This window comes from Heterodontus francisci, chromosome 5, assembly GCF_036365525.1.
Source record: "Heterodontus francisci isolate sHetFra1 chromosome 5, sHetFra1.hap1, whole genome shotgun sequence".
In the NCBI taxonomy this organism is placed as follows: domain Eukaryota; kingdom Metazoa; phylum Chordata; class Chondrichthyes; order Heterodontiformes; family Heterodontidae; genus Heterodontus; species Heterodontus francisci.
The window spans coordinates 9,520,195-9,541,167 of NC_090375.1; the positions used below are offsets into that span (position 1 = coordinate 9,520,195).

At 42.7% G+C, this 20,973-nt stretch overlaps 1 protein-coding gene across 3 annotated transcripts in view; it reads left to right on the forward strand.

Moving 5' to 3' along the window:
- The window catches only part of lama3 (laminin, alpha 3), a 456,248-nt gene extending 435,686 nt beyond the window's left edge, over positions 1 to 20,562 (forward strand). For all 3 annotated transcript variants that reach the window (XM_068031084.1, XM_068031086.1, XM_068031085.1), the window contains 5 exons: positions 410 to 566; positions 4,371 to 4,501; positions 15,396 to 15,486; positions 17,729 to 17,848; positions 19,136 to 20,562. In XM_068031084.1, the coding sequence (XP_067887185.1) occupies positions 410 to 566; positions 4,371 to 4,501; positions 15,396 to 15,486; positions 17,729 to 17,848; positions 19,136 to 19,281 (645 nt within the window). In that variant the 3' untranslated portion in view covers positions 19,282 to 20,562. The remainder of the gene's footprint in view (positions 1 to 409; positions 567 to 4,370; positions 4,502 to 15,395; positions 15,487 to 17,728; positions 17,849 to 19,135) is intronic.
- The last annotated feature ends 411 nt before the right edge of the window (positions 20,563 to 20,973 follow it).

Consider the following 20,973-nt stretch of genomic DNA (forward strand, 5'->3'; position numbering starts at 1 on the left):
AATCTTACAGGGCTATGGGGAAAGAGCAGGGGAGTGAGACTAATTGGAGAGCTCTTTCAAAGAGCAGCACAGGTGTGATAAGCCAAATGGCCACCTCCTTCTGTGCTGCATGATTCTCTGATGTATAGAAAAAGGAAAATGAGTTTATTTTTTCAGATCAATAACCCATAGTCAGAATATTCTGTTCTCAATTATATAGTAATATAAGTCATAGTGGTCCCGTTGAATGAAGCCTGACTTAAATTGACCATAGCTTGTGGTCCAAAGGAAAATAACTATAAATTGATGTAAAGATTGAGGATCTTGCCACTTAAATAGGGTCATAATTTAGGTTTAGTTGATAACTAACCCAAAAATCTCTGTTATGATTGTAATTTTATTCATTAATTATCTTTTATTTGCCAAGCAGCCACCAAAACACAGTTTCCATGGATGTCTAAGAAACTTTAAGTTGGATGGTAACCAGCTGCATTCTCCTTCGCGCACATTTGGAGTAACACCATGCTTTGATGGCAACTTTGAGCGAGGGGCTTATTTCTCAGCTGAAGGAGGACATGTTATATTAGGTTTGTCAAATCTTCTTGTGCCTTCTGCATAAAAATGTTCTTTGAAACTACTGAAAATGTTTTTTTGAAAGGGAACCCAAAAATCTACTACCAACATGTAAATAGTAAAGGGGTAGTAATAGGCGGGGAGTGACCGATAAGGGACAAAGAGGGTAACATGCTTAGAGGCACAGGGCAAGGCTAATATACTTAGAGTACTTTGTATCCATGTTCACTAAGGAAGTGGAATCTGACAAAATATCAGTGGCAGCAGAGAGGGTAGAGGCAATGGAGAGGGTAAATATTAAGAGGGGGGAAGTACTAAAAAGGTTGGCTATGCTTAGGGTAGATAAGTCACCTGATGCAGATGGCTTGCATCCCAGGTTATTAAAGGAAGTGGGGGTAGAGATAGCAGAAGGGCGTGCATAATCTTCCAATCTTTCCTGGATACAGGGGAGATGCCAGAGGATTGGAGAGTGGCAAATGTGACACCCTAATTCAAGAAAGGGTAGAACCATAGAAAAGGTATGGCACAGATAGAGGCCATTCAACCCATCGTGTCTGCACCAGCTGGAAAATCTAGCCAATCTAATCCCACCATGCAGTACCTGGTCCATAGCCTTGCAGGTTACAGCACTTCAGGTGCATGTCCTGGTATTTTTTAAATGAGTTGAAGGTTTCTGCCTCCACCAATAATCCAGGCAGTGAATTTCATACACCCACCACCCTCTGGGTGAAAAAGGGTTTCCTCATGTCCCCTCTAATCTTTCTACCTTACATTTGTGCCCCCTGGTAATTGACCTCTCCACTAGGGAAAACAGGTCCTTCCTGTCTTATCTAGGCCCCTCATAATTTTGTACGCCTCTATTACGTTACCCCTCAGCCTCCTCTGTTCTAAGGAAAACAACCCCAGCCTATCCAATCTTTCTTCATAGCAGCAACTTTCATGTTGTGGCAACATTCTTGTTAATCTCCTCTCTACGCTCTCCTGAGCAATTATGTCCTTTCTGTGATGTGGTGACCAGAACTGTACACAATACTCCAGCTGTGGCCTAACCAGCATTTTATACAGTTCCAGCATTACATCCCTGCTTTTGTACTCTATACCTCAGCCAGTAAAGGAAAGCATTCCATATGCCTTCTTCACCACTTTATCTACCTGTCCTGCCACTTCCAGGGACCTGTGTCCATACACTCCAAGGTCTCTCCCTTCTTCTACCCCTCTCAATATCCTCCTGTTTATTGTGTATTCCCTCCCCAAATGCATTACCTCACACCTTTCTGGATTGAATTCCATTTACCACTTTTCTGTCCACTCAACCAAACCATTGATATCATTCTGGAGTCTACAGCTATCCTCTTCACTATCAACTATATGGCCAATTCTTGTGTCATCTGCAAATTTCTCAATCATACCTCTCACATTGAAGTTCAAATCATTAATTTCATTACGCCTGAGGTGGCAGGAGTGCACTGTTCATTCTAGTTCCACTTCTCCACAGGTCACAACATATATTTAACTATTTTCCCACTTACTGATACAGTCAATCATAGACTCTATTTTTATCCCAGAATAAAACACACCAACCAGGTTTCTTTAATAAACAACAAAATTATCAGTCTGTTATAAAACAAGTCTTAACCATAAACACACAGATCGAAATATAAAAGTTATCTTTTTACCTTTGCCTCTCTGTTACGACGATGTGAGATAGGGGTTCCCTCTCAGCCTTTGCCTGGTTTTACTGTAACAGGATTTAATTTTAAAACACCATGTTTTTAGCTCCCCCTCAGTGAATCCTTGTTCACTGCTTTCCAATTGCAAGGCAAAGAAATCAAATCAGACAGATTTTCTTAGATTTAAACAAGAAAGGTGGAAATTTATTAATCTTAAACTCTAATTCGGTTAATGACTACGAATACGCGTACGCGATAAACACACACGCAGATAAAGACAGAAAAGTAGCAAGAATAAAGGGGTAAAGTTTGAGGCAATAGCTAGCTGTATTTACAGTCCTTTGAGTTCAATGTGGAGTCTTTGGTTGCCGGTAAGTCGTCTTGTTCGTTGGGGCCCAGTGCACGCTTTAACTTGTTTCGATGTAGGAGTCTTCTCTCTCTTGAGGTTTAGGCGACTTCACTGGGTCCGGAGGCTTGTGAGAAAGCAAGAGAGAGCCAGCCAGGAGAGAGGCTGTCTTGTTCCAGGTTCAGTTGCAATCTGCAGTCTATCTTCAAACTGTCCTGTGAACACAATTCAAAACTCCAAGTTGGCTAGCAGGTTTGTCATGTGACTAACTGATTTAACCACTCCTGCTTTTGTGGATTCTCCATCTGAGCAGACACTGGAATGTAAGCTTTCTTGCACTTTCAATTTCTGGTGATCAAAATTCATTTGGATTAATTGGACCAGGGAGTAGTTGCTTTGTCTCTTAAAGCATAGTCTCTTGGTATGCAAATGTCCTCCAACCAACTGTCTGGTGATCTCTTTAAACAAGTCATTTCTTCAATCCAGCAGCAGTTTAAAATTAATATTCATATGACAAAATTTATATGATTCATTCTTGGCAGGTGGGGGTCTTCATGACACCCTCACACACACACATACACCGGTTAACCAAAGAAAAGAAATTTACTCTTTAGCGCTTTAATGCAAAAAAAAATTTTTTTTAATATTTGCTAATTCTTGAAGAAAAAAGAGAAGATATGAAAAGATGTCAGAAGTCCTTTTTGGCTTGGCGTCCCAAATACATCTAGACGGCTCTCACTGGGATCTTCCTAGAACAGTTCTTGTCAGGCGACATCGAAGATCAGTTTGGGCAGACTTTCCAAGGAAAATGCAGTATCAGGGGTTTCAGGCAATTTCTTACACTTGCTTCTCAGCTTCTCAAGAGATGGAAAATGGGCAGGCTTTTTCAAAGAGCTGCAACAGACTATCGGAGGGTCAGGACTGAGGGTACGCTGCACTGTCGGAGGGGCAGTACTGAGGGAGCGCTGCACTGTTGGAGGGCCAGTATTGAGGGAGCCCTTCACTGTCGGAGGGGCATTACTGAGGGAGCGCTGCATTGTCGGAGGGGCTGTATTGAGGGAGTACTGCACTGCTAGAAAGGCAATACTGAGGGAGCATTGGACTGTCAGAGGGGCAGTACTGAGAGAGTGCCGCACTGTCGGAGGGGCAGTACTGAGGAAGCACTATACTGTTGGAGGGTCATTACTGAGTCAGTACTGAAGGAGCGTTGCACTGTCTGAGGGGCAGTAATGAGGGAACATTGCACTGTCAGAGGGTCAGTACTGAGGGAGCGCTGCACTGTCATAGGGCCAGTACTGATGGAGCCCTACACTATCGGAGGGGCAGTACTGAGGAAGCGCTGCACTGTCGGAGGGGCAATACTGAGGCAGTGGTATCCTGACCAATATTTATCCTTCAACGAACATAATTAAAACTGAGCATCTGTTGTTTGTGGGAGCTTGCTGTGAACAAATTAACTACCGCATTTCCCGCGTTACAGCAGTGATTACACTTCAAAAGTACTTCATTGGCTGTGAAGCATTTTGCAACATCCTGAGATCATGAAAGGTGCTATAGAAATGCAAGTCTTTTTCTCCCTCGCGCTTTCTTTCTCCCTCTCTCTTTTTCATTTTCTCCCGGTTTCTCGCTCTTTCTTCACTGTTCAGCACCTTCCTTTTTTAGCCTGACTGAAACTGCAGATTAATTTGGTAAGGAATTACAAGTTGCAATCAACATCCCATCATCCTGTAGCACAGTACATTGCTGCCTAAATATAATAACCAAATATCCCTCATTAGTGATAGCTGAATGCTTGTTTTCAGATAACTCGTTTGTCGTGGGCAAGGATTTTGAGCTGCTGTTTGAAGTGCGTCCTCGAAGCCAGACTGGAGTCCTCTTCCATATCAACAGTCCAGAGGGAAACTACCTCAGTCTATATATGTACAAGGGAAAGGTAGGAACGACTTACATATCAGCTACATGCCATACACTTTCAGTTTGTTTACCTTCTGTCTTTGTTGTTGTTACAACTTTATTTCTTGCTGCAAAAATCATCCCGTGTAAAGCAGTGCTCATCATTCCTGTAAGCAGCCTAAACTCTGGTACTGTCCAATATCTAACATGATCTTGTAACCTTTGTGATCGGAACTTGATATTCTTGTCTTTCCTGCATGATTGAGTTTTCTGATGAGGTAACAGAGAGGGTTGATGAGGGTAATGCGGTTGATGCAGTGTATGCGGACTTCCAAAAGGCATTTGATAAAATGCCACATAACAGGCTTGTCAGCAAAGTTAAAGCTCATGGAATAAAAGAGACAGTGACAGCATGGATATGAAATTGGCTGAGTAACAGGAAACCGAGAGTAGCGGTGAACGGTTATTTTTCAGACTGGAGGAAGGTAGGACCACTGCTTTACTTGATATATATTAATGACCTAGACTTGGGTACAATTTGTTGATGACCAAAACTTGGAGTACTGTGAACTGTGAGGAGGATAGTGATAGACTTCAAGAGGACAGAGACAAGCTGGTGGAATGGATGGACACGTGGCAGATAAAATTTAATGCAGAAAAGTGTGAAATGATAATAAGGAAGAATGAGGAGAGGAAATATAAAATAAAGGATACAATTCCAAAGTGGGTGCAGGAACAGAGGGACCTGGGGGGCACAAATCGTTGAAGGTAGCAGGGCAGGTTGAGAAAGTGGTTAATAAAGCTTACAGGATCCTGGGGTTTATAAATAGAGATACAGAGTGCAAAAGGCAATGGAGGTTATGGTGAACCTTTATAAAACACTGGCTGGGCCTCAGCTGGAATGTGGTTCCAATTTTGGGTACCAAACTTTAGGAAGGATATGAAGGCATTAGAGAGGGTGCAGCAAAGATTTACAAGAATGGTTCCGAAGATGAGAAACTTCAGTTATGTTAATAGATTGCAGAGTTGGGGCTGTTCTCCTTGAAGAAGAGAAGGTTGAGCGGAGATTTGATAGCCGTATTCAAAATCATGAGGTACCTGGACAGAGTAGATAGGGAGAAATTGTTCCCATTGGCAGAAGGGTCAAGAACCAGAGGACACCGATTTAGGGTGATTGGCAAAAGAACCAAAGGCAACATGAGGAAAAGCTTTTTTTACACAGAGAATGGTTAGGATCTGGAATGCCCCACTGCCTGAGATTTTTTAAAATTCGTTTTCATGGGACGTGGGCATCGCTAGCAATGCCCAGCATTTGTTGCCCATTCCTAATAGCCCTTGAGAAGCTGGTGGTGAGCTGCCTTCTTGAACCACTGCATTTCTTTGTGTATTGGTTTTGTACAACTGAGTAGCTTGCTAGGCCATTTCATAGGGCAGTTAAGAGCTGTGGGTCTGGAGTCACATGTAGGCCAGACCAGGTAAGGACAGCAGATTTCCTTCCGTAAAGGACATTAGTGAACCAGATGGGTTTTTACGACAATCGATGGTAGTTTCTTGGTCACCATTACTGAGACAAACTTTCAATTCCAAATGTTATATTAATTAATTGAATTTAAATTCCGCCATCTGCCATGGCAGAATTTGAACCCCTGTCACCAGAGTATTAGCTTGGATCTCTGGATTACTAGTCCAGTGACATTACCACTGTAACACCATCTCCGCTTGTGGTGGAGGTAGATTCAATCTTGGCTTTCAAAAGGGAATTGGAGAATTATCTGAAGAGAAAAGATTTGCAGGGCTACGGGGAAAGGGCAGGGTAGTGGGACTAACTGAGCTGTTCTTGCAGAGCGCTGGCACGGACACGAAGGCTCGAATGGCCTCCTTCTGTGCTGTAACCATTCTATGACTCTATGATTTTATCTATTCCTTCAGTCTTTCTGCACAGACACAGTGAAATCAGCCCAGATACAAGTTGCTAAGCTGCTTTATTTTGCAACACTTAAAGATATGGATCAACTTATTTAAACCAGTACAGCCTGTTTTCATGCTTCTGTACTATAAGTCACCATCTTGCTTAAAACAGAACAGCCCAGAATTTGCACAATTGTGGTGACCATCTACATTGAAAGGGCCTGTTGTACAGCACTACCTACACCATACCATTATTTCCTGGGACTTTTGCACTGCTGTCTAATTACTCTGTCCTAAACCATGAGAAGATAACGGAGTGAAGATTGGCTGACACAGCGTTGTCAATGAGTTGGAGATTTACACATAAAGTACAGCAGAATTTTCCAAGTACAGCAGGATTATTTCTCCAGAAAATGCAACAAGTGGAGGATGTTTACAGAATACAAATTGTGTGTGTAAAATCAATCCTTGTCACTTACAGCAGTGTGGTCTCCAAACATGTTTGATGGGTAATTGCCCAATCATCTCCATTGCAGCCAGAAACAATGGTATCACTATATGCAGCCAGAAGTTAATTTTTTGAGCTCTTCGCTTCCTCCACCCCCATTAAAATCAACACTGATCACCAATTTCCTGAATTAGAACCACTTTTACTGCAGCTGCCACTTAAACTGAAAAATTATGGTGATAGCGGGCTCTTGGTGATCAGGCAATGCCTGATGTATTGCTCCGAGATTGACTTCCTTTAAGCATCTTTCCAATACCTGCATTAATTATTTATCATTAACTTTGCAAAGAGCAGTTTGGCCGGAAGCATAACATCTGCAGCAAGAAAACCTTGTTCAGAGGAGTAATTAACAATATTTTTGCTTTGTCTAAAAATAGTCACACCCACTGTTTGATCCTTAGTGCACGGGCAGGAATAGTCAGCATAGACCTGTGCCTGCTCAAGCTTGCAGGAACACTTGTGAGAGATGATCAAATCCATCATGCGATTGTAACTGCTTGCACTTTCATAATTTTTATAGTTGCGTTTTATACATCATGTTATAATCTCTGCGTCATTTGTGCCTCAGTCGGTAGCACTCTTGCCTTTGAGTTCATGGGTTTAAGTTCTACTCCAGAGACTTGAGCAAAAATCTAGGCTGACGCTCCATGTTCTGAAAGCCCTCTGCATAGAAAAAAAAATCTAGTGCACAAGATCAGTCATTGAGCTGTGGTCTGTAAATATATATATAACATATATCTTTTGGGCCTCCTTATCTCGAGAGACAATGGATACGCGCCTGGAGGTGGTCAGTGGTTTGTGAAGCAGCGCCTGGAGTGGCTATAAAGGCCAATTCTGGAGTGACAGGCTCTTCCACAGGTGCTGCAGAGAAATTTGTTTGTTGGGGCTGTTGCACAGTTGGCTCTCCCCTTGCGCCTCTGTCTTTTTTCCTGCCAACTACTAAGTCTCTTCGACTCGCCACAATTTAGCCCTGTCTTTATGGCTGCCCGCCAGCTCTGGCGAATGCTGGCAACTGACTCCCACGACTTGTGATCAATGTCACACGATTTCATGTCGCGTTTGCAGACGTCTTTATAACGGAGACATGGACGGCCGGTGGGTCTGATACCAGTGGCGAGCTCACTGTACAATGTGTCTTTGGGGATCCTGCCATCTTCCATGCGGCTCACATGGCCAAGCCATCTCAAGCGCCGCTGACTCAGTAGTGTGTATAAGCTGGGGATGTTGGCCGCTTCAAGGACTTCTGTGTTGGAGATATAGTCCTGCCACCTGATGCCAAGTATTCTCCGAAGGCAGCGAAGATGGAATGAATTGAGACGTCGCTCCTGGCTGGCATACGTTGTCCAGGCCTCGCTGCCGTAGAGCAAGGTACTGAGGACACAGGCCTGATACACTCGGACTTTTGTGTTCCGTGTCAGTGCGCCATTTTCCCACACTCTCTTGGCCAGTCTGAACATAGCAGTGGAAGCCTTACCCATGCGCTTGTTGATTTCTGCATCTAGAGACAGGTTACTGGTGATAGTTGAGCCTAGGTAGGTGAACTCTTGAACCACTTCCAGAGCGTGGTCGCCAATATTGATGGATGGAGCATTTCTGACATCCTGCCCCATGATGTTCGTTTTCTTGAGGCTGATGGTTAGGCCAAATTCATATATATAACATATATACATTTCTGAAATCTTAATTATCTGATAGCAACAAAAGGTGACACTTCCTTATCCTAAGAAAAATCAATCTATAATAAGCAATATATTTATTATTCTAAAAAGAATTGCCATTTTGACTTCTAAACTTTATCCAGATAACCTTTAGAATATAGAACACTTGTAAACATAATTACATTCTTTCCCTCCCCATTGCTGAGACATAAACTCATTATTTTTGGCATTCAAGCATCAAACACAGACTGCTAACCTCATTAAATCGCAATGCCAACTTTGTACAGTTTACTAAACATTTTTTTAAGACTTTGAACAAGCAGTAATTGATATGTTTGCCTTTGAAACTTGTTTTATCGATACATATAAAGCAACACAGCACTTAAATGCTTTGGTGATTGCCGGGGGGAGGAAGAGCAACACAGTTACAAAGTGTGTATGGGTTACTGATTGATAAGAGGACAACTAGATCATGACTGTTTTTAATTAATACATTGAGGAAAGAATTCAATTGTGCCTTTCGTTTCTCAAAATTCTTCCGTTTTGGCTTAAAGAGCCCAGTAATCATAGCATCTGTTAATTTAATCCTTAAGTAGATGTGACACAGATGATGCAATGCTCAGTGGCCGTAACACTGATGCACATCAAGCATGAGCTCAAGCATGGGTTCCCTGCAATATCTGATGCCCAAATCGAACTCAGCCCTTGTTCCAGGAAAGAACAAACATTTGCATTTCTATAGCATGTTTCACAACCTGTAGGCATCTCAAAGTGCTTCACAAGCAATGAAGCACATTTTACAGTGTAGTCATTGTGTAATGTAGCTGTGCAACAGCCCCGACAAATAAATTTCTCTGCAGCACCTGTGGAAAAGCCTGTCACTCTAGAATTGGCCTTTATAGCCACTCCAGGCGCTGCTTCACAAACCACTGACCAGCTCCAGGCACGTATCCATTGTCTCTCGAGATAAGGAGGCCCAAAAGAAAGAAAGAAGGCATCTCAAAGTGCTTCACAAGCAATGAAGCACTTTTTACAATGTAGTCATTGTGTAATGTAGTCAGTTTGCACACAAGTTCCCACAAACAGACATGTCATGAATGTCTGGATAATCTGCGGTTCCTCTGATATCCTGCCAGTTACAGAGGGATATGTCCAACTCTGGGTGGACATAATCCTGAAGGTTAGCTCCCATCCAGTGAAGCAGCCTTTTTGCCTTCTCCAATAATTTTGTATTCAATTAAGCTGTAAAAAAGCGCACAGTTAATTTAATGCCTTACAGTTTTTCTCCCAGGTTTGCTTGCAACAGTGTCCTGGAGATTAATGTTCAATTCCTGGAGATTCTGCGACAATCCTGAAGGGTTGGCAACCCTTATGGGATATTGGGAGAATCTCCACAGAATTTTGGGACCAAAGTGTTTTATTGGTCAGTTGCTCATACCTACCCGACAAAGGCTTCATTCTGTATTGATGCATATGTTATAAGAAAACTGAGAACTGTACCTTTACTTTTTGGAAGGTTGACATATCATTGCAAACATACTTAGGGGCAAGATTTTCTGTGTGATTAGCATGTTTCTTAAATGCATTCTTAATTAATTCAGTGGGTAGGCGTTTAACTTGCCATTCAAGCATTAAACTGACATTGCAAATATAAAAATGTGAAATTTTCGGGCAGGAAAGCCTGCTTCATTCAGGGATTGATTCATTTGATCTTTCTACACCACAGTAAAGAAAATAAAACTTTAGCTGGGGCACATGTAAGAGAGCAGCTCGAGGAGGAAAAGGGGAATAATGTGTGTGCTGCATGCTGCAAAATAATAAATTGGGTGTACAATTGCCTTAACAGATTCCCTGCTTTTTATAGAAACCACTTGACTTAAATAGCAATGAACATAAGACAGATTCTATAATGAACATCCAATCGCAACACCACTTTCACACCAAGTTTATTATTTTGTTCCACGCAGTGCACAAACATAGAACATAGAACATTACAGCGCAGTACAGGCCCTTCGGCCCTCGATGTTGCGCCGACCTGTGAAACCATCTGACCTACACTATTCCATTTTCATCCATATGTCTATCCAATGACCACTTAAATGCCCTTAAAGTTGGCGAGTCTACTACTGTTGCAGGCAGGGCGTTCCACGCCCCTACTACTCTCTCAGTAAAGAAACTACCTCTGACATCTGTCCTATATCTATCACCCCTCAACTTAAAGCTATGTCCCCTCGTGTTTGCCATCACCATCCGAGGAAAAAGACTCTCACTATCCACCCTATCTAACCCTCTGATTATCTTATATGTCTCTATTAAGTCACCTCTCCTCCTCCTTCTCTCTAACGAAAACAACCTCAAGTCCCTCAGCCTTTCCTCGTAAGACCTTCCCTCCATAAATCAAAATCCTAAACAAAATCCTAAACAAAAATCCTACCCGTTTTTTCTATTCATTCATGGGATGTGGGCATCGCTGACTAGGCCAGCATTTATTGCCCATCCCTAATTGCCCTTGAGAAGGTGAAGGTGAGCTGCCTTCTTGAACCGCTGCAGTCCATGTAGTGTAGGTACATCCACAGTGCTGTTAGGAAGGGAGTTCCAGGATTTTGACCCAGCGACAGTGAAGGAACGGCAATATAGTTCGAAGTCAGGATGGTGTGTGGCTCGGAGGGGAACTTGCAGGTGGTGGTGTTCCCATGCATTTGCTGCCCTTGTCCTTCTAGTTGGTAGAGGTCACGGGTTTGGAAGGTGCTGTTGAAGGAGCCTTGGTGCGTTGCTGCAGTGCATCTTGTAGATGGTACACACTGCTGCCACTGTGTGTCGGTGGTGGAGGGAGTGAATGTTTGAGGATGGGGTGCTAATCAAGGGGGTTGCTTTGTCCTGGATGGTGTCGAGCTTCTTGAGTGTTGTTGGAGCTGCACCCATCCGGCAAGTGGAAAGTATTCCATCACAATTCTGATTTGTGCCTTGTAGATGGTAGACAGGCTTTGGGGAGTCAGGAGGTGAGTTACTCGCCGCAGGATTCCTAGCCTCTGACCTGCTCTTGTAGCTATGGTATTTATGTGGCTACTCCAGTTCAGTTTCTGGTCAATGGTAGCCCCTAGGATGTTGATAGTGGGGGATTCAGTGATGGTAATGCCATTCGTTTCCTTGCTACACTGTCTTGCATGTGCCTTAGGGAAAAGGTACGGTAGCGTAGAGGCTCTGTTACTAGATTAGAAATCCTAGCATGCTGGGACTGATAATCCAGGTAGAACTTGAGTTCAAATTGCACTGCATGAGATTGATCATTTAAATTCAATTCTTATAAAAAAAAAACTGGAACCAGTAAAAGTGACCATAAAGCTGTTGGATTGTTGTTTTAAAAAAAACATTGGTTCACTAATAAGGAATAAGGGTGATGAACTTAGAGCATGGATCAGTACTTGGAGCTACGATGTTGTGGCCATTACAGAGACTTGGATATCACAGGGGCAGGAATGGATGTTGGATGTTCCGGGGTTTAGATGTTTCAAAAGGAATAGGGAGGGAGGTAAAAGAGGTGGGGGAGTGGCATTGCTAATCAGGGATAGTATCACAGCTGCAGAAAGAGAGGTCGTCGAGAAGGGTTTGTCTACTGAGTCATTATGGGTGGAAGTCAGAAACAGGAAAGGAGCAGTCACTTTGTTGGGAGTTTTCTATAGACCCCCCAATAGCAACAGAGACACGGAGGAACAGATTGGGAGGAAGATTTTGGAAAGGTGCCGAAGTAACAGGGTTGTTGTCATGGGTGACTTCAACTTCCCTAATATTGATTGGAACCTCCTTAGTGCAAATAGTTTGGATGGAGCAGTTTTTGTCAGGTGTGTCCAGGAAGGTTTCCTGACTCAATATGGAGATAGGCCGAGTAGAGGGGAGGCTATGTTGGATTTGGTGCTTGGCAACGAACCAGGCCAGGTGGCAGATCTCTTGGTGGGAGAGCATTTCGGTGATGGTGATCACAACTCCCTGACCTTTACTATAGTCATGGAGAGGGACAGGAGCAGACGGATGGGAAAATATTTAATTGGGGGAGGGAAAATTACAATGCTATTAGGCAGGAACTAGAGAGCATAAACTGGGAACAGATGTTCTCAGGGAAATGCACGACAGAAATGTGGAGGTTGTTTAGGGAGCACTTGCTGCGACTGCTGGAAAGGTTTGTCCCGATGAGGCAAGGAAGGGATGGTAGGGTGAAGGAACCTTTGATGACAAGAGATGTGGAACAGCTAGTCAAGAGGAAGAAGGAAGCTTACTTAAGGTTGAGGCAGCAAGGATCAGACAGGGCTCTAGAGGATCACAAGGTAGCCAGGAAAGAACTGAAGAATGGACTTAGGAGAGCTAGAAGGGGACATGAAAAAGTCTTGGCGGGTAGGATTAAGGAAAATCCCAAGGCATTTACACTTATGTGAGGAACAAGAGGATGGCCAGAGTGAGGGTAGGGCCGATCAGGGATAGAGGAGCAAACTTGTGCCTGGAGTCGGAGGAGGTAGGGGAGGTCGTAAATGAATACTTTGCTTCAGTATTCACTAGTGAGAGGGACCTGGTCGTTTGTGAGGACAGCGTGAAACAGGCTGATATGCTCGAACAGGTTGAGGTTAAGAGGGAGGATGTGCTGGAAATTTTGAATGACATGAGGATAGATAAGTCCCCGGGGCCAGACGGGATATACCTAAGGTTATTACGGGAAGCGAGGGAAGAGATTGCCGCGCCTTTGGCGATGATCTTTGCATCCTCACTGTCCACTGGAGTAGTACCAGATGATTGGAGGGTGGCAAATGTTATTCCCTTGTTCAAGAAAGGGAATAGGGATAACCCTGGGAATTATAGACCAGTCAGTCTTACGTCGGTAGTGGGCAAATTATTGGAGAGGATTCTGAGAGACAGGATTTATGATTATATGGAAAAGCATAGTTTGATTAGAGACAGTCAGCATGGCTTTGTGAGGGGCAGGTCATGCCTCACAAGCCTTATTGAATTCTTTGAAGATGTGACAAAACACGTTGATGAAGGAAGAGCAGTGGATGTGGTGTATATGGATTTTAGCAAGGCGTTTGATAAGGTTACCCATGTTAGGCTCATGCAGAAAGTAAGGAGGCATGGGATACAGGGAAAGTTGGCTGTCTGGATACAGAATTGGCTGGCCCATAGAAGACAGAGGGTGGTAGTAGATGGAAAGTATTCAGCCTGGAGCTCGGTGACCAGTGGTGTTCCGCAGGGATCTGTTCTGGGACCTCTGCTCTTTGTGATTTTTATAAATGACTCGGATGAGGAAGTGGAAGGCTGGGTTAGCAAGTTTGCCGATGACACGAAGGTTGCTGGAGTTGTGGATAGTGTGGAAGGCTGTTGTAGGTTGTTTAGTGGGTATGAGTGCTGGTGTCTCCTGTTTAGAGGATTCTTGGTAGTGTGGAGGAACAGAGGAATCTTGGAGTCCATGTCCATAGATCGCTCAATGTTACCACCCAAGTTGATAGGGTTGTTAAGAAGGCGTATGGTGTGTTGGCTTTCATTAACAGGGGGATTGAGTTTAAGAGCCGCGAGGTTATGCTGCAGCTGTATAAAGCCCTGGTTAGACCACACTTGGAATATTGTGTTCAGTTCTGGTCGCCTCATTATAGGAAGGATGTGGAAGCTTTAGAGAGGGTGCAGAGGAGATTTACCAGGATGCTGCCTGGACTGGAGGGCATGTCTTACGAAGAAAGATTGAGGGAGCTAGGGTTTTTCTCATTGGAGCGAAGAAGGATGAGAGGTGACTTGATAGAGGGGTACAAGATGATGAGAGGCATAGATAGAGTGGATAGCCAGAGACTTTTTCCCAGGGTGGAAAGGGCTATCACCAGGGGGCATAATTTTAAGGTGATTGGAGGAAGGTTTCGGGGAGATGTCAGAGGTAGGTTATTTACACAGAGAGTGGTGGGTGCGTGGAATGCACTGCCAGCGGTGGTAGTAGAAGCAGATACATTAGGGACATTTAAGCGACTCTTGGATAGGTACATGGATGATAGTAGTATGAAGGGTATGTCGGTAGTTTGATGTTAGAGTAGGTTAAAGGTTCGGCACAACATCGTGGGCCGAAGGGCCTGTACTGTTCTATGTTCTATGTGTAACGTTCTTTAAAGAAAGGAAAAAAAGATTTGCGTTTATTTTGGGCTTTTCACAACCACCGGACATTCCAAAGCACTTTACTGTCAATGAAATACTTTTGAAGTGTATGCCACCGTTGTAACGTAGGAGGCATGGCAGCCAATTTGTGCACAGCAAGCTCCCACAAACAGCAATGTGATGATGACCAGATAATCTGTTCTTGTGATATTGATTGAGGATACATATTGGCCAGGATACTGGGGAGAACTCCCTGCTCCTCTTCAAAATAGTGGTATGTGATCATTTACGTCCACCTGAGAGGGAAGATGGGTCCTCGGTTTAACGCGTCATCCCAAGGATTCGGGAAGGAAACCTGGCGTCCTTACCAAATCTGGGCCTGTATGTGACTCCAGTCCCACAGCAATGTAGTTGACTCCTGGCTGGCCTCTGAAGTGACACTCAGTTGCATCACGGGGATAGGCAGTAAATGCCAGTGACACACACATCTTGAAAATAATTTTGTTTTAAAATAAAGTTATAGTTTTTGCCACAGTCCCAATTTTGTTTTATCTATCAGTCCATGAAAAATATAAATCAAGATTATTTGCTAAATAAATGTTAAAGAATCTTTTGCTCCCCTTATCAATGTAGTGAGCGCTGAGCAAAGTTACATTTTGGGGTCACACTTCTTTCAATATGACAAAAACAAAGGCTAGTTTTATTTAAAAGATAATGAAATGTTTTCTAATTCTTATTCTCAGGTTACTGTCCATGTAAACAATGGAGCTGGTGATTTCAACACATCAGTCACACCTCAGTCACTGTGTGATGGTCAGTCACACAGAATAGCAGGTAAGAATCCTTCACTTTAGCTCTAAGCTTGTTTTAACTGCAGAAATAAACAACCACAGAACAGGCAAGTTAGGAATCAAACACCAGATCTACCACAACATTCATTAGAAACATTTTTTTAAAAATCAATCTTTATTATACAAGAATGAAAATACATTAATTATCAGGCAAAACACTCGGTAGAGATCTGATAGGTTTGGCAGCACCAGATTTCAGAGGATCAGTCCAGGCAGAACTCAGTGATGATCAAATAAACATTGTTTATTGGGAGATAGAAGAGGCAAAGTTTGGGAAGAAGTGAGATGAGGCCTGTGGCCTGAAGCTAGAGTCGCAGCCCTCCCGCAATGACCTGGAGTTCCCCAGAATCAAGGATTCTTCTCCGTAGCTCTGCCTCCAGCAGCGTGAGAGCTTAGCTTTTTAAAATTTCCCACCGCTGTGCATCCTGTTGCCCCACCTCCCCCCACCCCCCGCCACCATTACCCACTACCTCCCTGCCCTGTGATGGCTCCAGCTGCTGTTAGAGAAACCTCGCCTGCGTGGAGTGCAGTCAGGCCCTGAAATAGTCGGGGGGTGCTCTGATATCAGGATGGGCTCTGACGTCAGGAGAGCTCTGATATCGGGGAGAGTGGGACTAATTGGATAGCTCTTTCAAAGAGCCAGCACAGGCACGATGGGCTGAGTGGATCCCTTCTGTGCTGAATAACTCTATGAGCCAGATTTTCTTTTCCACAAACATTTCTTTTAGTTCCATCAAATACTCCTGCTGTTTAAATTACAAATAGATGTGTAGAACAGGTTTTATGAAATGCTGGATTGATGCCCAGACCAAGTCCTAGTGATAACTAACTAACAAAAGTTAATATCCAGTAGTGTTCTAGAAGAAGTAAGATTTCTGTGCTTTCTCCACACAAAGGTCTAGTGTTTAAAATGGCACACTTACATCAGTACCCAGAAAACAAAAGCTTCAGAGTTGCTGTTGGGTTTTTTTGTTTGTTGTTGAAATCATTGGCTATTTCTGTCCCAAAAATACACAAGGAACAGGAAGACAAACCGACTTGCATTTATATAGCACTTTTTACAACCTCAGGATGTCCCAAAGCACTTTACAGCCAATGAAGTACTTTTAAAAAATATAATTACTGTTTTAATGTAGCAAACTGCAGCAGCCAATTTATGCATAGCAAGCTCCCACAAACAGAAATGTCCATAATGTCCAGATAATCTGTTTTAGTGATGTTGGTTCAGGGATAAACATTGGCCCAGGACTCTGGACAAGTAAAATATTAAGTTGTTATTTGCAATTCTGATAAAAATGAACATATATCCAAACATTAATAGCTTTACCGAATTTATAAAAGAAATAATTACATTTATACAATTGTGCAGGGTCTGGTGAGACCACATCTGGAGTACTGTGTGCAATTTTCGGCTCACATTTAATGACTGTATAAGAAAGGATAAACTTGCATTGGAGGCAGTGAGGGTTTACCCTAAATTGGTCCCCGGGATGAGGGGGTTGTCCTATGATGAGAGGCTGAGTAAATTGGTCCTGTATTCTCTGGAGCTTAGAAGAATGAGAGGCGATCTAATTGAGACATACAAGATTCTAAAGGGGCTGGGTAGGGTAGACACAGAGATTGTTTCCGCTGGCCAGGGAATCTAAAACACGGGGCCACAGTCTCAGGATAAGGGGCCAATCATTTAGGACTGAGAAGAGGAGAAATTACTTGACTCATAGGGTTGTGAATCTTTAGAATTCTCTACCCCAGATGGTTGTGGATGCTTCATCATTAAATATAATTAAGGCTGGGATAGACAGTTTTTTAGTCTGTCAGGGAATCAAGGGACATGGCGAGTGGGTGGGAAAGTGGAATTGAATCCTAAGATCAGCCATGATCGTATTGAATGGTAGAGCAGGCTCGATGGGCTATATGGTCTACTCCTGTTGCTAGTTCTTGTGTGGTTGTATAACGTGCCTTTCGCAACCTCAGAATGTCCCAAAGCACTTTCGGAAAATAGGAACAGGAGGAGGCCACTTAGCCCCTTGGGCCTGCTCTGCTATTCAATTAGATCAGGCCCAATCTGTGCCTTAACTCCATTTACCTACCTTGGTTCCATAACCCTTAATACATCACCCAACAAAAAGATTTCAGTCTCGGTTTCAATTGACTTACCTTTTACAGCCAATTAATTACTTTTTGAAGTGTAATCCCTGTTGTACGTGTTTTTTATTCTAATCCAGTGATCAAAAGAAATAATGTGGTGCAGCTTGACGTGGATGCAGAACGTGATCATGTTGTTGGACCTTCTTCTTTGCTCTCCACCGACACCGCGGATCCTCTCTATGTTGGGGGCATCCCAGGTAAGATGATTGTTATTAAAGCTTAAAAAAAGCATTATTTTTACATTTGCCCTGGTCATTTCGCATTTCAGTCATTTCTCTCATTCAGTCAATGACGTAACTGTTACTCTCAAATAATGGCAACCGTTCCAATGGCAACAACATTTTACATATATATAATCCCCATTAATGTAGTAAAAACATTCCAAGGCACTTCACAGGAGCATTATCGAAACAAAATTTGACATCAAATGAGATGAGGTAGATTGAATGGGAGGAAACACATGTCAATATAAATGCCAGCACAGACCCATTAGGCCAAATGCCCTGTTTCTGTGCTGTATATTCTATGTAATTTACCTATGATTAAAATTTGATTGTCATTTACAAGCATATTCTGCAAGTTTATTCATGTCAACATAGTCAGGGTCTCACGGGGGACTATTGAGTGCATTAGGTCATGGGGTTTATTGTACATGTGTGGGGATGTTTTGAGCAATCTGCAAACTGTCAGGTGATATTGCGCTAAACGTTTGAGCTGAAGTGTCCATTTCAACAGGCTACTCAGCAATGTTCATGATCTCTATATATTTAACTGAGAGTGCAGGATATTTACATTGTCCCCTCCCCTGCAATATTTAAAAGGATTATTCCTGTTGTTTAGGCTCTTCCCACCTAGCCACAATATCCTCTGAGCGCTTTCAGGCAATTGCTTTGCAACCCACTGCCAATACTGCTCAATCACTAAACCCATGGAGGCGCACATGAAGTAGCAACTCACCTTAGAGTGGCCCTTCTCAGTTTGGAGAAAACGATGTGGTTTGAAGGACATGTACAAAAAAGGGACAGAAAACTAGTAAGGAATTTCACTGATATCAAAGAAAAGCTTGCATTTCTGTAGCTCCTTTCTCGATCTCAGGACATCCCAGTGAAATATTTCTGAAGATTATTCACTATTGTATTGTAGGAAATGCGGCAGCCAATTTGCACACAATAAGCTCCCACAAACAGCAATGTGATAATGACCAGATAATCCATTTTAGTGATGTTGGTTGAGGGATAAATATTAGTCAGGACACTGGGGAGAACTGCCCTGCTCTTCTTCACTGTAGCACTTTAGTCCTCAGAGCATAAATGGGAAAAAGAGAAAATACCGCCTCAATAACACTAACGAAATGTCACCCTAATATATTTTAGTAATAGAATAGCTGTTGGCTCAAAGCTTTAGCATACTGAATGAAGCATTTTGCATGTTATAGGTATTACTACGTTCTATTCTAAAATCTATTGATCTTTTTGAACTTTCAGATACTGTACAGTTACCTCATTTCCCAACTCGCAATCCATTCATTGGCTGCATGGCGAATGTAAAGATCAATGTGAAGCCAGTATCATTCAGGAAAGCAGTGGAAGTCCATGGTGCTGTTAGTGTGACTCGGTGCCCTGCCATGTAAACTCTAGCTACTGTCTGTACCTGCAAAGATAATTCTACCTTCCTGCACTTCATCACAGTGGACGACTGAACCACTGTCAAAATGTAAAACTATTAATTTATTGTAATTTGGACTTTGCATTCTTCTAGTTTCAGTCAATTTAATTTGACACATTTATGTTTGGCTTAAAATAACAGCAACCCTTTACTATTAAAGACCCACTAACTTTGTGAAACGTGATGCAGATATTTTATTTCCTAACTGGTGCTATATTCTGTGGGGCCAAATACAATACTAAATTTTGCTGCTAATTTTATTTTTTATACTTGAATAATTAATATGCTAAACATATTTCTAAAATAAACTTGATTCAACCATCATTATTAAAAGCTTTTCAAATTATTTTATGGTGAGGGTGTATGATCTTCCAGCAAGGGAAGTTTTTCCCCCGGCACTGCCTGATTGGAAAGACAAGAGGTCCGATGCATAACTCAGATTATACCTCTTCCCGTGGACACCCATCTGGCTCCTGAAGCATGGCTGAGACTAGGGATGTGATGAAATGGAGCCTGGTATTTGTATCTTTGGCACTTAATATTGGTGGTCCAATGCATGTATCTGCCAAAACTAGGGTCCCATAAGATCGCCACCAATAAGAATATACGAAATAGGAGCTGGAGTAGGCCATATTGTCCCTTGAGCCTGCCCTACCATTCAATAAGATCATGACTGATCATCTCCCTCAACTCCACTTTCCTACTCTATCCCCACGTCCCTTGATTGCCTTAGTGCCCAAAAATCTATCAACCTCAGTCTTGAATATACTCAACGACTGAGCATTTACAGCTCTCTGACATAGAGAATTCCAAAGATTCACAACCCTCCGAGTGAAATAATTTCTCACCTCAGTCCTAAATGGCCGACCCCTTATACTGAAACTATGACCCATAGTTCTTCAATCAGGGGAAACAGCCTCTCAGCATCTACCCCATCAAGCCCTAAAGAATTTTGGAATTCAGGAGAGAGTGGTGAGAATGTGGGACTTGGTATCACATGGAGTAGTTGAGGTGAATAGGACGAATGCATTTAAGAAAGCTAGATAAACACTTGAAGGAGAAAGGAATAGAAGGCAATGTTGATAGGGTGAGATTAAATGAGGTGCAGGATAAACTGGCATGGACTAATTGGGCCGAATGGCCTGTTTCTGTGCTGTAAGTACTTTGTATCTCTATGTTAACAGAACTTAAAGTAAAAACCAAAAGATGCCTGAATTAGATAGCAAGCTGAAACACAAACAAGAAATGCTGGAAATACTCAGCAGGTCTGGCAGCATCTGTGGAGAGAGAAGCGGAGTTAACGTTTCAGATCAGTGACCTTTCATCAAAACAGTTCTGATGAAGGGTCACTGACCTGAAACGTTAACTCTGCTTCTCTCTCCACAGATGCTGCCAGACCTGCTGAGTGTTTCCAGCATTTCTTGTTTGTGTTTCAGATTTCCAGCATCTGCAGTATTTTGCTTTTATTTTAGATAGCAGGCTGTTGGGATCTGAAGAGAAACAACATACTGTTCAAGTAGAGACACTGAGAGAAGTTTTAACCTAACCCATTCATTGGGAAACTGTCGGGAATGGGCACAATGCTGGTTTCACTCTCTACTGGGAGGAGTGTAAAATCACGTTCCAGCCAACAAGTTAGGTTAAAATGTTCACACAG